This window comes from Carassius auratus, unplaced genomic scaffold (genome assembly GCF_003368295.1).
Source record: "Carassius auratus strain Wakin unplaced genomic scaffold, ASM336829v1 scaf_tig00217210, whole genome shotgun sequence".
Taxonomy (NCBI): Eukaryota; Metazoa; Chordata; class Actinopteri; order Cypriniformes; family Cyprinidae; genus Carassius; species Carassius auratus.
The window spans coordinates 35,457-51,184 of NW_020528943.1; the positions used below are offsets into that span (position 1 = coordinate 35,457).

A 15,728-nucleotide genomic window follows, 5' to 3' on the forward strand; every position below is an offset into this window, starting at 1 on the left:
GATTTTTGCTTCGTGCACTTTATTTTAAAACCATAACAAATTGCTGTAGATGTTTCTGCAACTACTAATTAGTTGGGACACTTCCTGTAGCAGTTACACTGAATCTGTTGAAGTGCTTTTGTGTTGAAACATTGGCAGAAATTAATGAGCCATCATTGCTGCCAGCTGAGTGCTTTATAAAGGCTTTTTTGATGCCATTGTTCTTAGTGTGTATTAATACAGGTGATGTATTAATGAGACAACATTGTCTAAATTATCTTTTAAAATGTCAGGTTTGGAGTGAGACCTGAAGACAAAATTATTTATTTCAATAAAGTATCTTAAAAAGTCATTTTAAAGCAAATCGGTTCACTTGGCGGCCAGTTATTTTCCATAGTTAGCGTTTTCCTCTTCAGACAGAGTAGTGTGCATTTGCAAAGTGCTGAGATCTGTACTGCTGGAACATGATGTTTCTCCAGGAATACCCTCAAAATCTTTTGTATTTTAAGACATGATTTTTTTTATAAGCAAAGTTCGGGAGGAGCATCTTCAAATGATCTACCCAGTCAGCTTGAGAAGAGGCCTATATATATATATATATATATATTCATAGCCGACACATCTACATTCCTCAACAGTTTTCCACATCCCATCCCTACCCCATCTCTTCACTCTTGGCTTGATCCTCTTCCCAGCTAGGGGCATGGGGGTAGTAATCTGGGTCATGGCCAAATGCTGACCTCAGAGCTCTCCCCTCAGACAGGACACCAGATATGAATAACCTTAATCTCATCATATGTAAATGTAAACTTGTGAAACAGAAATTATAATCTAAGAATATATTCTTTAGTTGCACATTTATGTCATTCCTACAGTGGGAAACGATGGTATTTGCATGTCAATCATGTTTAATGAGAAGTATCCATAATCTAAAAAAAAGATAAGGAACCCACACTGTGAGATCTACAGCCCTCGATAAGATAAAGGCTTTGATTAATTTTTAATGTACTCAAAACAAGTTTTCTGTCTCTCCCTGTCATTTCATATTAACTATATGCACAGTTATTGCTTTAGTACATGAATGTAATCTAGAGTGCTCATTTTTCAAAGAAAACCCACTGATGACACATCATACAAATGTAACCAAGGTAACATGCAGGAACACTGCATGATAGCACCGTTTGCTTTTCATTAAGGCTCCTTCATTTAAAGAGGAATCAGGGAGTTTGCTTACAGCTATATGAATCTCATTAATATTTTTTCTCATCCAAAAGTTTAAATGCTGCTAAGAGCAAAATTTCCCTACAAAAATGATAAAATGGTAGACTAGTGTTTTTTTTTTTTTTTTCTGTAGCGCAAACAATGTAATTCTAGCAACACAGAGGTCATTGTTCAGTTGCAATGAAATGCATATATTAATGAAATAAACCTTGAAAAAAAGCAATTTAGAATAAATTGTACTAATGGATAAATGTTATATGTTAATATATAGATAGATAGATAGATAGATAGATAGATAGATAGATAGATAGATAGATAGATAGATATAATTTTATTTATTTTTTGCCAATGAATTTACAAGGGAAATAAAAGAAGTCCTTATGAAGCACTGATTAAATCATAATTTCTTAAATTTCAGTTTTCTGTTAGACTGCATATATGTACTGCCTATATGTAAGTCTCTTAGGCTCACAAAGGCTGCATTTATTTGATTAAAGATACAGTAAAAACACTAATATTGTGAACTATTTTTACAATTTAAAATAACTATTTTATTTGATATAATATATCTTAAAATGTAATTTATTCCTGTGATGGCAAAGATAAGCAAAGATTTTCAGCAGCTGTTACTGCAGTCGCCAGTGTCACATGACCCATCAGAAATCATTCTAATATGGTGATTTGATTCTAACAACAGTTAAGTTACATTTGATGTATATTTGAATTTGCTAAATTATGACACTGTAAATGTAGCCTTTCACACTCTTTCCACTTCAGTTCAAATAATCAATAAAATTAACAGTGGCACAATTGCCGTAGTTTGATTGGCTATTGAAGAAGGAACGAATGCGCGACAAAATCTTTAAAATCCTTGTCAATATTTTCAGTCAATGATATCGAGTTGGAGTGAGTCACTACTGGTAACAAGTGGCTGCGTGCGCGCTGGTGAGAGTGGAGATGCCAGTGCGCACTGTGTGTGGTGTGATGAGGATGCTGAAACCTACCAGGATTTTCCATGGACATACAACTACGTGTGATGTTGCCGCATTCAGCGCATTCTCGTCGATAAGAATGAAACGCAAATGATGAGCGCCATGGTGGAGTCGGAACCTGTTGTTTGGAACTTTACGCTCAAATCAGACAACAGCACGTGCGCTAACGAGACAGTAGCAGGATATCCAGCAGATGAGTATTATAATATTGTTCACGTCACAGAAACCAAAATTCTTCCTGCATTTATTGGATTTTTGTGCTCCACCGGGCTTGTTGGAAATATTCTTGTTTTGGTGACTATTTTAAGGTGAGTTTATAGGTTGACGAGGCAAAACTATTTTTAATTAATTTAGCCTACTTAGCATTTTTTTCAAATATAAAATAAATAAATAATAATAATAATAATAATGCATGTTTATGAAGATTTTTTTCTTTTTTTTTTATCCTTATTGAAAGGATAGAATTGGATTTGATTTTAACAATTGGATAGCCTAAGTGAGATACTGCCACTATACATTTAATATGTGATTCATTTGTCATGAAAGTTTAATTATATATGACAATAATAGATTAATTAGATTATTTTTCTTAATCAAAATGTTTTTTATTAACCAAATCACAGAATAAAGAAATATTACTTTCAATTTGCTCATTTATTCAAAACATATATATGTATATCCAGTGCATATTTGTTAATTTGCTTTTCATTATGAACACAATGGCTGAGCATCAAAATTCTAATTAAAAAGTAAAACTGATTCAGTATCAATTAATTTTGCTTGTACATACATAGACAGAGGTTTGTGGTCTACGTGATAAGTCGTGTACGCACTAGGAGGTCGAATACTCACTTTAAAAAGCGCGAAGCGAACATCATTTTTTGACAGAACTTTCACACGTTAATTTATAAATTCACCCCGAAAAATCACTCACTTTCTGTTGCCAATCAATGCATTTGCGCAACACTTGCGCAGTAGCCTATCGAGTGTGTGCAAGACGCAAGTTTGAAATTGACTCAATGTGAATCACTAAAGAAGATTTGAAACCAAAGCAAACATAAGCTGCAGCAGGTACCACAAACGTTAACATTACAGAAACAACAGAAAATGAGGCCAGATGAGGCTGCTACTATATCGTACGCGGTACAGAAAATCATAATATATCGTAAAGTTACATGGTAAGTAAAATATAGCATATGTGTTATTATTAACCGTAGGTGCAGGGTATTGATGACATATAAGAACAATTAGTAATACAATACGAGTCAATACGAGTCTTTTACATCAGACATTATTCTTGAGTCCTGATCTGGTCACGATCCAATCACTATGTTAGCTTTGCTTGGGAGCATAAAGGAAATGTATGCATTTATTTGTAAATTGAAGGAACTGAAAACTAAAGTAAATGAGAGTTGTAAGATTTCTTATCCTCTATGCCCCCTCTAGTGGACTGCAATTGTCTTTTAGAGGGGGCAATTTTGCTCAACCAATTTAAGACGTCTATGGGAAATGTTTTATACTTGATAATTATTTATACGAAAACTGTAATGCTGTGTTCACACCAAACGCGAATAGAGCGTCAAATTCGTGTCTACCGCGTCTAGTTTGCCGCTTGAACATTTTGAATGCATTCGCGTGTCTAGAGCGAAATAGAGGCGAAATTCACTTCTTGTGGGAGGGGCAAGTACTAGGCGGGTTGTCTGTTTGCAAGATGGTTGATGTTGATCGAGCATTCAGGGCTTTTCCACTTTTTCCTGCACACGCCCGAGGTGAAGGGAAGGAAAAGATGTGGTAGAAAAAAAGTGCAATAGGGATAACCGCACCCTGGAGAGGATTGTGAGACAAAACCCATTCCAAAATGTGGGGGAGATTCAACAGAAAGTGTACTGCAGCTGGAGTCAGTGCTTCAAGAACCACTATGCACAGACATATGCAAGACATGGGCTTCAGTTGTCGCATTCCTTACAGACAGCATCAGATGTGTCTCGCCTGGGCTAAAAACAATAAGGACTGGACTGCTGCTGAGTGTTCCAAAGTTATGTTCTCTGATGAAAGTAAATTTCGCATTTCCTTAGGAAATCAGGGTCCCAGAGTCTGGAGGAAGAGAGGAGAGGCACCAGTCAGTGATGGTTTGCGGTGCCATGTCACCTGCTGGTGTTGGTCCACTGTGTTTTCTGAGGTCCAAGGTCAATGCAGCCGTATACCAGGTAACACTTCATGCTACCTGCTGCTGACCAACTTTATGGAGATGCAGATATCATTTTCCATCAGGACTTGGCACCTGCACACAGGGCCAAAGCTACCAGTTCCTGGTTTAAGGACCATGGTATCCCTGTTCTTAATTGGCCAGTAACCTCGCCTGACCTTAACCCCATATAAAATCTGTGGGGTATTGTGAAAAAGGAAGATGCAAAATGCCAGACCCAAGAATGCAGAAGAGCTGAAGGCCACTATCAGAGCAACCATTGCTCTCATAACACTGGAGCAGTGCCACAGACCGATCGACTCCATGCCACGCCGCCTTGCTGCAGTAATTCAGGCCCCAACTAAGTATTGAGTGCTGTACATGCTCATACGTTTCATGTTCATACTTTTCATTTGGCCAAGATTTCTAAAAATCCCTTCTTTGTATTGGTTTTAAATAATATTCTACTTTTCTGAGACACTGGTTTTTGGATTTTCCTTAGTTGTCAGTTATACTCATCAAAATAAAAAAAAATAAACATTTGAAATATATCTGTGTGTAATGAATTAATATAATATACAAGTTTCATTTTTTGAATGGATTTAGTGAAATAAATCAACTTTTTGATGATATTCTAATTATATGACCAGCACCTGTATTTTCACTAACTGTAGTGTGGTGGATCAGTGAATGCGGGAGAGGGGAAGAGATAACTTAGATACTGTGTATGTGTGTATCTGTGTACAGAAGTAAACCGAATACAATTATATCTCCTTGTTTCAGATGATGAGAGAGATGAAAGTCAGGCTAGGGATTTTAAAAACAGGCACTCTTAAATATGCATAGGAAATTGCCAGGAATGCTCCTGGAACAAAAATTAATATACAGTAACATTTAATGATAAATGTAGCTCTTAACTGGCTGAGTTAAATTATTAACACTAAACAGTAGAAAATCAGTACAGTCTTCCCAGCTGTAATTGTTATTTGCTTGGATTTTATAAAAAAAATATCTTAATTTGTGTTCCAAAGATGAACGAAGGTCTTAAGGGTTTGGAACGACATGAGGTTTAGTAATTATTGTCAGAATATTGATTTTTGGGTGAACTAACCCTTTAAAATCTTGTATTGCTCAAAAACAAAATTGACATGTTGATATCCCATAAGCAGTCTTTCAGAATGCTCTCAGTTACATGTAGATATAATGTATGCATTAGTTAGTGTGGTGGTGCTTATGTGGTGTCGCTCTGGGAGAGGTGAGTATGGGGCTGGGAGGGAAATAACTCGCTTAAAAACTAGACTACACCACTGCATACATACATAGGCTACATACATATATACATACATACACATACTGCATACATGAATAAAATATGGCACATAAGGGACACAACAAAACAATATTGTGAAAAGTGATGTGAGCAGTGAACCATGACGATTCGAGTAGCCTCTTTAACTAGCTGTGGGGGAATTCCTCAGAGGATTTTCACAGCTCCATTGGATGGATTCACTCAGGAATTAGCCATGACCCAACCGCACTGGAGCTGTCACTCACTGGAGGTTATGTAACCCTGTTGGCAATTTGCAGTTTTTCTTTTCACACATTTCTTTGTTGTTTCTTTAGCAGTATCTGATCAAGAGACCACAGATCACAAGTTATCTCTTGTCCTTCTTGCAGGTCCGCAAAAAAGACAGTGCCAGATGTGTACATGGGGAACCTGGCTGTGGCCGACCTGGTCCACGTGACTGTCATGCCATTCCTGATTCACCAGTGGGCACGTGGAGGACAGTGGGTGTTCGGCAGTACCCTTTGCACCATTATCACCTCTCTTGATAACTGCAACCAGGTGGCATGCGCTGCAGTCATGACCGCTATGAGTTTGGACAGGTAATCAGATTTCCAGAAAAATGTCTTTAATAAAACGAGCATTAAGTGGGGTTTTCAGCAAATATATCAATACACATTTTACAAGTAATTCATTTTTCATCTAAAGAGTCATTTTTATTTGGTAAAAGTATATCAGTTTAAATCACAATTTTATCCTACTCAAAACATCTCTATTGCATTGATGCACTCAAAACCAAAAATTGCATTCATATAGACTCCTGCAGCTAATGTGATGTGAAATGGTTGTGACTCACCATTTGATTCAGTGTCCTGATGCGTGATATTAAAAATATTCAAAGAGAAGTAGCATTTCTGAATCATTGATGTTAAATTCAAATTTGTTCTCTTCTGAAAACAGCAGCTCATGTTGTGAATTCTGAGAAGAAGAAAAGGAGACAGATAAATCTGAGGCAGACTGCCACAGGGAGAAGTTTCTAAAAGGGCATTATCTCTATAATGTAGGTTTTAAGAGAAAGGTTTCCTTTTACAGTGGTTTTGTATACTGGTTTCATCATAAAGATGAGTAAATGTTGTTCTTAAATAATAGGAAATTATTGTCAGGAAGGAAAAGGAAAGGAAAATGTTATTATTGTTTAAAATAAGTACTTGTGGTACAAACAGGCAGGGTTCAATCACTGGTTACAGGTATGTAATAGGCAAAGCAAAGATGTAATCACAAAGCAGGCAAATGTTCAAGGCAGGCAGGAAACAGTTCGAACATAATCCAGGTAAACAGGGCGATTCAGGTTAGGGCCCCTGTTATGGTTTCTGGGCCCCTTGAACTGCACAATGACTTATGGATCTCCCTAGGTGAAAATCACGTTCTGGGCCCCCTCTCTTTCAGTGGGCCCTTGGAATCCTCCCAACCTTCCCCCAATTATTAGCTAAACAAACGCAAAGAAAAAATAGTTCAAGCAAGAGTACAGCGCAGACTGCTGTTACCCGGATGAGCCTGTGTTATCAGCTTTTACTGGTTGTTATCTAGGGATAACATAACTTGCAATGTTGCAACTGACCAATCAGAATAAATATCACAGAGCTGTGTAATAAATAAGGAATAACATTCAGAATTGTCAACCACGGCAAAACAAAACCTTGCAAAGAGAGTGTGTGAGCATGCTGGCCAAATATTTAATGGGATAGGGGACAGTTGTGAGTGTAATCAGTACCAGGTACAGGATTATTGGAAATGGAGTCCGTAAAATGATTAGTACTCTGGCTACAGCGCCCTCTGGTGGTGATCGGAGGGAGCCACACAGGCTTGATTTGTTACAACCACTTTCATCAGCCATTTTGTTTTATTTATTTTTTTTATTTATAATATGTATAAGTTTAAAAACAGCAACAGTGATATTATTATAGGCAAATATGTAACATCATGAAGTGAAATATTAAAAAAGCTTTCATGAGAGCAGAGTTAAACTAAAATTTCAATATTGTATTTTTAACTATTGAAAAGTTTTAGAATATTTACATATTGACACATAAGTGTGATAAACTGTATATTTTTCACAGATGATTATGATGTAAATGTTTTATGGCCTATTTTGTAGTGAATACTTCGTTTGTGTATGCCGCTTTAATCACAAATTAAATAAATATATTTACCTATATCCTCAATAAAGTTAATGAATAGTTACTGAATTGTTAGAGCTACAATATGTTATTTGATGAAAGCTGATTAGGTTTTGATTATGCTTCTCCACTGGGCATTGCAAATGATTTTTGAAATGAGGCTAGTAGTGCAGTTACTGTGTTTTTATGCAGCACAAAGTTCAAACCAGGTGCATTAAGCCCTATTCGGACGGGACTAGTTTTACAGGGGGTCGTTAGAGATATCTGCGTTTCACAGACGTACTTGGTGATTTTAATCCCGTCCGAATCTGCCACGTCTGTGTTTTTCTCACACAACCTCTGTGATAATTCCAGCGCAAATTACCTACCGTTTTTCAGCAAACTCAGTGATCCTCTGAGAAAACTAATCCCGTCCGAATGCGAATGTCTGTGATTGCCGGTGATATTTTATTTCACAACGCGTTTCCTTGTGTGTTTTGGCCAACGTGAATTACCGTAGATGCTGTTACCGCGCGGATGTTTGATATAATTGCTTTGCGGCAAATAAATAATAATAAAAAAATAATACAAATAATAAAATCAAGAGCAAGATCGCGTAAACTGTTAATACCGGCTATTGTAATATCAGCATCAGGTAAGATTAATCACGTTCATTTATTTACTCAGTTACATAATGTTTTAATTACATTTAATAAAATAAAAATAAAAAAGGAAAACAAGTTAAACTAAAGGAACCACACATTAACATGGTTTTGCTATACTAGCCATTTAGTATTTATTGTGTAATAATACTAAGGCAATCATTCTGAATGAATGCAATGCACGCATACAGAGCGCGTGATCTCTGTGACGACCAGATGCACAAATCAGACCCTCCCACCTCTGTAATAAACACGGAGATACTAGTCCCGTCCGAATTGGTACATGAAAATCACAGACGTCAGGTGGTAAGAATCGAAACTCAAACGTAGTTTAGAAAACTAGTCCCGTCCGAATAGTGCTTTAGTGTCTCATTTAAAGTTGTGACACTGTGGACTCGCCACTAGAGGCCACTCTTATCACAATTATAAATCAGAAATGTTAACTTGGAATTTATAGTGGACAGAAATGGCCATAAATACATGAAAATGTATTTAAAACAAAAATATAAAATACTGTGTGGAAAAATTTATTTAAATTAGTGCTGTCAAACGATTAATCATGATTAATTGCATCCGAAATAGTTTTTGTTTACACAATATATGTGACTGTGCTTATTTATTATGTATATATAAAAACACTCATGCAATATATATTTTTAAATATTTACATGAATACAGATATATGTTACCATATTTAATACTATATAAACATATATATATATATATATATATATATATATATATATATATATATATATATATATATATATATATATAGTGCACACACATAAACAAAAACTTTTATTTCAGATGCGATTAATCACTATTAATTATTTGACAGCACTAATTTAAATACAAATACGGGAAGAAAAATTGTTTTTTGAAAATACACAAAATACATGTGAAATTGGTCATTCAATGCAGGAATTCCTAAAGGCTGAAATCTATCTGGACCTATTCTGGAGAAGAAGAAAAAAGAAAAAGCAAACAAACAAACAAATGTTTCGATGTGTACAACTGCTTAGAAACTTTTGTTTTCATTTTGCATACCTCTGAGGAATTGCAAAACTACCAAAAAGAAAAAAAAAAAAACATTTGGAGAGTAAAATCTATATTGTTTTTCATTGATGTACTCCAGATACCTGGCCCTTGTTCATCCATTTCGTCTGTTGAGTCTCAGAACCAGATCAAGGACTATCCGTATTAACCTGTTTGTGTGGGCGGCCTCCTTCATCATGGTTCTGCCGGCCTGGGTTCATGCTAAAGTGATCCGCTTCAGGGACGGTCTTGAGAGCTGTACCCTTAACCTGGTCTCTCCCAAAGAATTGCTCTGGTAATTGGTTCTCCTTTACAAGTATATGCAGCAGGTAATACTTAATGCACAGGTCTGATTATCCTTCCTTCTCTCAACCCTCTGTTTATTTTTATTTACAGTTCTGCTTTAAAGTCTGAATTCAATTCTTCTGTTACACAATTTTCTATTGAAAAGGAAAAGAAAGTGGCTCACAAATAAATAGCTGTTTTTCACATACCATTTTCAGAATTTTGTTTGAGAACTGATATAAAGCCTACAAAGTTTTTTTTTTCCAGTGCAGTACACTAAAAAAGAAGTTATTTTGTGTTATCTGCTGTGAAAGCTGCTATTCAGTAAAGTGGCGCATAGGCTTATAGTCACTTAAAAGCAACACAATACATTTTTCTGTCAGTATCTTTTCCCCTTCACTAAAAATTGCATGTACAGAAGTCTGTGGCTCTGAGGAATCCAGCCTTCTTGTTTAATTAAAATAAGTGTGATGAAACATGCTGTAGAGAGGGAGATGTGAAGGGTTTAAATATGTGTCTTCATATATCTGTAGGTATACACTCTACCAGACTGTGACCTCCTTCTTCCTGCCATTACCTCTGATTCTCATCTGCTATATACTGATCCTTTGCTACTCCTGGAGAATGTATCGCAAGAACAAAAAGGCTCACAGGTGAACTTACCTTCATCACAACAAGTATGCGATATAAAACTGGAAAATTGAATTGCTTGTGAAGCCTGTCACAAGCTTGACTATTCTAGCTACAATAGGTCTACACTGGTTTCATTCATTAATTTTTAATTCCCCATCCATAAATAGAAAGTGAATAAGTTAATTTCTTGTATGAAGCTGTCAGATGTGATATCCCGTTTGAGAGTTATCCTGCTTATACAGTATAAATGTTTTAGTTGAAGATTGACAGTACTTTGTGATGTAGATTTTATGGGCTAAACCATGAATTATAAGTCAAATCTATAAAAAAAAATATCCTAGGTTTTCTAAAAATGACAAAAATGCATATACTGTGAACATAAATGCATCAAATCTTGCAGAAAGTTAATGCTAAGAATTCTTAAAAGTACTTAATCTAAAAATAAAATTAAATAATCATTTTAGACAGTTTCAGGGTTTTAGGTTCTATGACATTATATTGCCATACCTCACTGTAACCAAGTGTTGTCTTTTTAAAGATTTTTTGCTGTGTTAAACAATATGCCACAAATGCTATTGAATGCTAATGCGACCCACCCCCCCCCACCCCCAACACACACACCCCGGTTTCACAGATAAGGCTTAAGCCTAGTCCCAGACTAATATGTAAGTCTGTTTCAACTGAAAGAAACTTGCACTGATTGATATTAGAATATGCCAGTGTCCTTGTTTTGTCTCAAGATGCGTACCGTTAATGTTTTTTTTTTTTTTTTCAAATGCACGTTTATGAAAGTTACTTTGTAAAATGTCCTAATTGAACTACAGCCTAATCCTGGTTTAGTCTAAGCCTTGTCTGTGAATCCAGCCCTGAGTGTAATTACCCTAAACTTACAGTTAATGTTTAGGCAATTTACTGTATGACCAAATCCCTCATTCCCTACTTTTTCTCAGGTATAACACCAGCCTGCCTCGGGAACGTGTGGTCCGTCTCACTAAAATGGTGCTGGTTCTGGTAGCGGTTTTCCTGGTCAGTGTTGGGCCATACCACGTGTTGCAGCTAGTTAACTTAAGTGTACCACGCCCCTCATTAGCATACCACACCTGCTACTACCTGTCTGTGTGCTTAAGCTACGCCGCCAGCAGCATAAACCCCTTTATCTACATTCTGCTGAGTGGACACTTCCGCCACAGGCTGGTCTGTCGGGATGCACCCAGCATGCCAAGTGTGGAACGGGAAATCCAGGCCCCCCGCTCCAGTTTTTAAACTGAATTCACACTGAAACACACATTTACGCTGTAAATGGATGAATCAATCTTAGGCAAAGTACACTTGTTTTGGAGAAAGATTCTTGTTTCTTGTTTTCAATTCTTGTTGTTGGGAGTGATTTTATACAGGAGGCATGAGATGTTTTACATCTGCTTGAATGCATGTCTTGCACTTTTTGGAGTAGGCCTGTGTTGTAAATGTTGTGCTGTTATTTATTGTTTAATGTGTTTTTTGGCTCCCTCTACTGCTAAGTTTATGTAATTCACTCTACATGCTATCTATCTATCTATCTATCTATCTATCTATCTATCTATCTATCTATCTATCTATCTATCTATCTATGTAATTATCTCTGTAATTATGCCTATAAACCTTCAAACATTTCTCTAAGATTTTAAACAAGGCTTTATTTTGCCAACATTCAAAGTTAGTTTTTTTTTTTTTCAAACTTCACTTTTCTACCTAAAATTACATTAAAATGTATTAAGTCTTAAAATTTCAATCCTTTTTTAAAAATTCTATTTCCCTTAATTTCACTTGAATTGGAATTATGCCATTCCAATTGAGAAACTGAAACTATATTCTCAGTTGAAAATGCATGTTCGTTTCAATTCTGAATGACAAACAACCCTGCCTCCAATTGAAATTGAATTAATGTATTTGAGGACATTTGTCAGTTTCAGACCGCATTAATTTGTGGTCTGCAGTATTCATCATCTGAGAAAATAAAATATGATAATAATTGTTATGTGTATAATAATATGTTACGTGGTTGTCTATTATAGTAGTGTGTATTCCGTTAGGTGTTTTGGTGTTTCTTTTCTCTTTGGATGTCATGATGAAGTGGCTGGCAGCTCTAAAAAGTGGTCACCGAACAGACAGGCAGATATGCAGGGATCTGTTTGCAGCCCAGCTCCCAGAGAGGAATCAATTCTCAGATCAGAGACAGGCAGGGACCATGTCTGACCTATAGCATGCCTGGTGACAATAGCTGGAAACTCACCCTAATGCTTTTTCTCTGTCTCAGTTGTACCTTTTATGGCCTAGTAAACCAGCCAGAGGCAAAATACCAACTGATGTGTTCAAATACTTGTCAAAATTTGTGTTTCAGTGTCAACATAGCTTGTTGAGGCCCTCCGTTTCAATAATACTACTCAATACAATAATATACAAACTGTTTTGTCAATAATTCCAGTGCAGCAGTAGATATTCTGTCTGGGCAGCAAAGTGGTTTTACATTCTTCTGTTTCTACAGTAACTCTGTTAAAGCATGTTATGCTAAGTCTTCACCCTGTATATTCCCCATTACGTAAATTTTTATTTATTCATTTTTTTCTTTCTCAAACTTTGAATTGTCATTCTGGTCTCGGAGCGAGGTGTTTGACTGCTGCTAATCTGACATTGTTTGACCTTGTTTGTAACCTGCTACACATAACACTGACCTTATTATTTCCACCTCAACAGTCTGGCTTCCTGTCTGTGTCACTGGCTTTTGTTTTTATGTTTGGTATTTTATTTTGAAAGATTATTTATTGCAATGAATTATTGAATGTTTACTGAACTATTAATGTTTCCCTCAAAATTAGATTTATGGCAGATTATTAGTAGTAGGATTGATAGAAGATTAGCCTAGTAGAAAATTGGAACAGAAGGTGTCAAGTGAAGCCGTGTTTGTCACAAAAAAACGGGGAGTTTCTAATAACGCATCCACATCTCTCATTTAGGAGACACTGGACAGACCCATTGAATCATCTGCTTAAACGTACAGATAACACAAAATGGATTTTTGTTCGCCAGTAGAGGGCACGTGCTGACAATTTTTCCAGCATACAGAGTTAAAAGACGCGTTTGAAAACGAGGCTAAATACATAGTCTTAATCAATATAGTCAATATAATCAGTTAATTCGTCACGAAGTAAAGTTTAATTAATGTCCCTCTCTCCCTTGGGTGCCGTGCTTTGCCAGTATGTGATACATTTATATCCTGGAAATAACTCGTGATTGCAGTATTCCGTGGAAGCGCCTTTGAGTTTGTGGAATCAATACGGGGCTGCCTGCCTCACAGGTATAGGGTGAAAACCATAAATACTGTCGAGTTCACATAGAGATTAAAGCCATTGTTGCATGGCGTTACACGCTGTGTAGGCCGCCACAGTGTAGGTCTAATAATAAATGTTTGGAAGTACCACCTGCCCATGAGCTCAGCTGAAACACTGGACACCGATAGTGGTAAGTGAGTGGTTGGTAATTGTTTTAAAATGTTTATTTTGGATTTACATTCATGGGAAGAACACTTTCCCATTCTCCCTAACTCCTAAAATGTTTTTAAAAGGCAACCCTTACAGCAATATAGTGTTGGCCCAGATCCGGCTCACATCTGGCCCTTGTGAAATCCATTCGGGCCGGATCTGGACTGACACTGCTTGCTGTCTGAGAATATTTTCCACTTAAATTAACAGTATGTATTTAACAGTATAAAATAAACAGCATGCCAAATACCAAATGTAGAAGTACTGTAGTAATGCTCAAAATAAACAGCATTATAATAAACATGACGCTGCTGACGTGTTTTCTGGTGCGCCCAGTAACAAAGTTAACACATCAGCAGCGTCATGAACGCACTCACAACAGACCAGGAAGAGAAGACAATGCTGAATAAAGTTGTAATTTTTGGACCAAAATGTATTTTCGATGCTTCAACAAACTCTAACTGACCCTCTGATGTCACATGGACTCATGAAAAAGCAATGTCACATGGACTCATGGAGACTTTCTTACCTTTCTGAACATGGACAGTATACCGTACATACATTTTCAATGGAGAGACAGAATGCTCTCATACTAATTCTAAAATATCTTAAACTGTGTTCTGAAGATGAATGAAGGTCTCACGGGTTTGAAACGACATGAGGGTGAGTCATTAATGACATAATTTTTGGGTGAACTAACCCTTTAAGTTTCCAGAAGAGGCATTAGGGTTACTCCACCACAAAATGAACATTTTGTCATTAATCACTTACCCTCATGTCGTTCCAAAGCCGTAAAAGCAACGTGAACACTTTTTGTAATAAAATCGTTATTTTTGTTTTCTTCGCTTACAAAAAGTGTTTCTGTCACTTCATATAACCCAGACTGCACATCTGATGTCAGATGGAGTATTCTGACAACTTTTCATACCTTTTATGGACCATGACACATGAAAGTCTATGGGACAGCCTCAAGCCTCAAGGTTTTCATCCAAAATATCTTAAATTGTGTGTGTTAACTAGCATTTATGGGTATGGAACGACATTGGGTAAGTGATTAATTGCAAAATTTTCATTTTGGGGTGGAGTAACCCTTTAAGTCAAACCTATACATATTTAGAATAGTACTGTGTATAGTAATGTATCAGATGTTTGATATACAGTATGTGTTAGATATATTTGTAAATGTATCTCTTTTAGTGGCATATTTTAACTGAGCTTTTATGTTTGCGTGAACTAACCCTTTAAATTGAAAATTCTGTCATAATTTACTTAATCAAATGTTGTTCCAAACCTGTATGACTTGCTTTCTAATGTGGAAAACAAAAAGATGTTATTTTGAAGATTGATTTAGTGAAAGTAATATCATAAAAAATAGGCCTTTTAAGGCTTTTTCTTCCAAATAAGAACTACTCTCAGTTTGTGTGAAGTTAATGAAGTTTAGTGGATAAAAAATGTTGATTTGACTATGCAAAAGCATGGTGCACATTGCACATTTCTTGCTCCCACAACTGCAGCACATGCTCGTGTGGCTTGTGCTGATTATCCAGCCTCCACAACTCCAGATTTATCAACACATGCTGAAAATGCGACAAACCAAGACACCGTTTTCCATCTGACCTCAATCTATCACTTCTGATTGCCTGTATAAATGTCTTCATGCTTCCACTCTCAGACTCAAGGAGTAAAACATAATCTTGTTGTCATCTTCAAAGTAATTTTAACAGCGTCATCAGAGTTTGTTTGCATGTTAATTGAATCTGTGTGGGTGGACTTGCTT

The 15,728-nt window shown here is 36.3% G+C and overlaps 1 protein-coding gene across 1 annotated transcript; it reads left to right on the plus strand.

The window, feature by feature from the left end:
• The first annotated feature begins 2,117 nt into the window (after positions 1-2,117).
• LOC113100259 (melanin-concentrating hormone receptor 2-like) lies at positions 2,118-12,446 on the plus strand. Its single transcript, XM_026265037.1, has 5 exons — positions 2,118-2,500; positions 6,055-6,264; positions 9,619-9,813; positions 10,337-10,456; positions 11,387-12,446. The coding sequence occupies exons 1-5, from the start codon at positions 2,283-2,285 to the stop codon at positions 11,697-11,699; spliced, it is 1,056 nt and encodes a 351-aa protein (XP_026120822.1). The 5' UTR covers positions 2,118-2,282; the 3' UTR covers positions 11,700-12,446.
• Positions 12,447-15,728: the final 3,282 nt, after the last annotated feature.

Bases quoted from the DNA above. Each gene is read 5' to 3' on its own strand.
- LOC113100259 (XM_026265037.1), top strand. From the start codon at position 2,283: ATGATGAGCGCCATGGTGGAGTCGGAACCTGTTGTTTGGAACTTTACG. The intron at 6,265-9,618 runs GTAATCAGATTT...GATGTACTCCAG, and splicing joins ACCGCTATGAGTTTGGACAG to ATACCTGGCCCTTGTTCATC. The intron at 9,814-10,336 runs GTAATTGGTTCT...ATATATCTGTAG, and splicing joins TCTCCCAAAGAATTGCTCTG to GTATACACTCTACCAGACTG.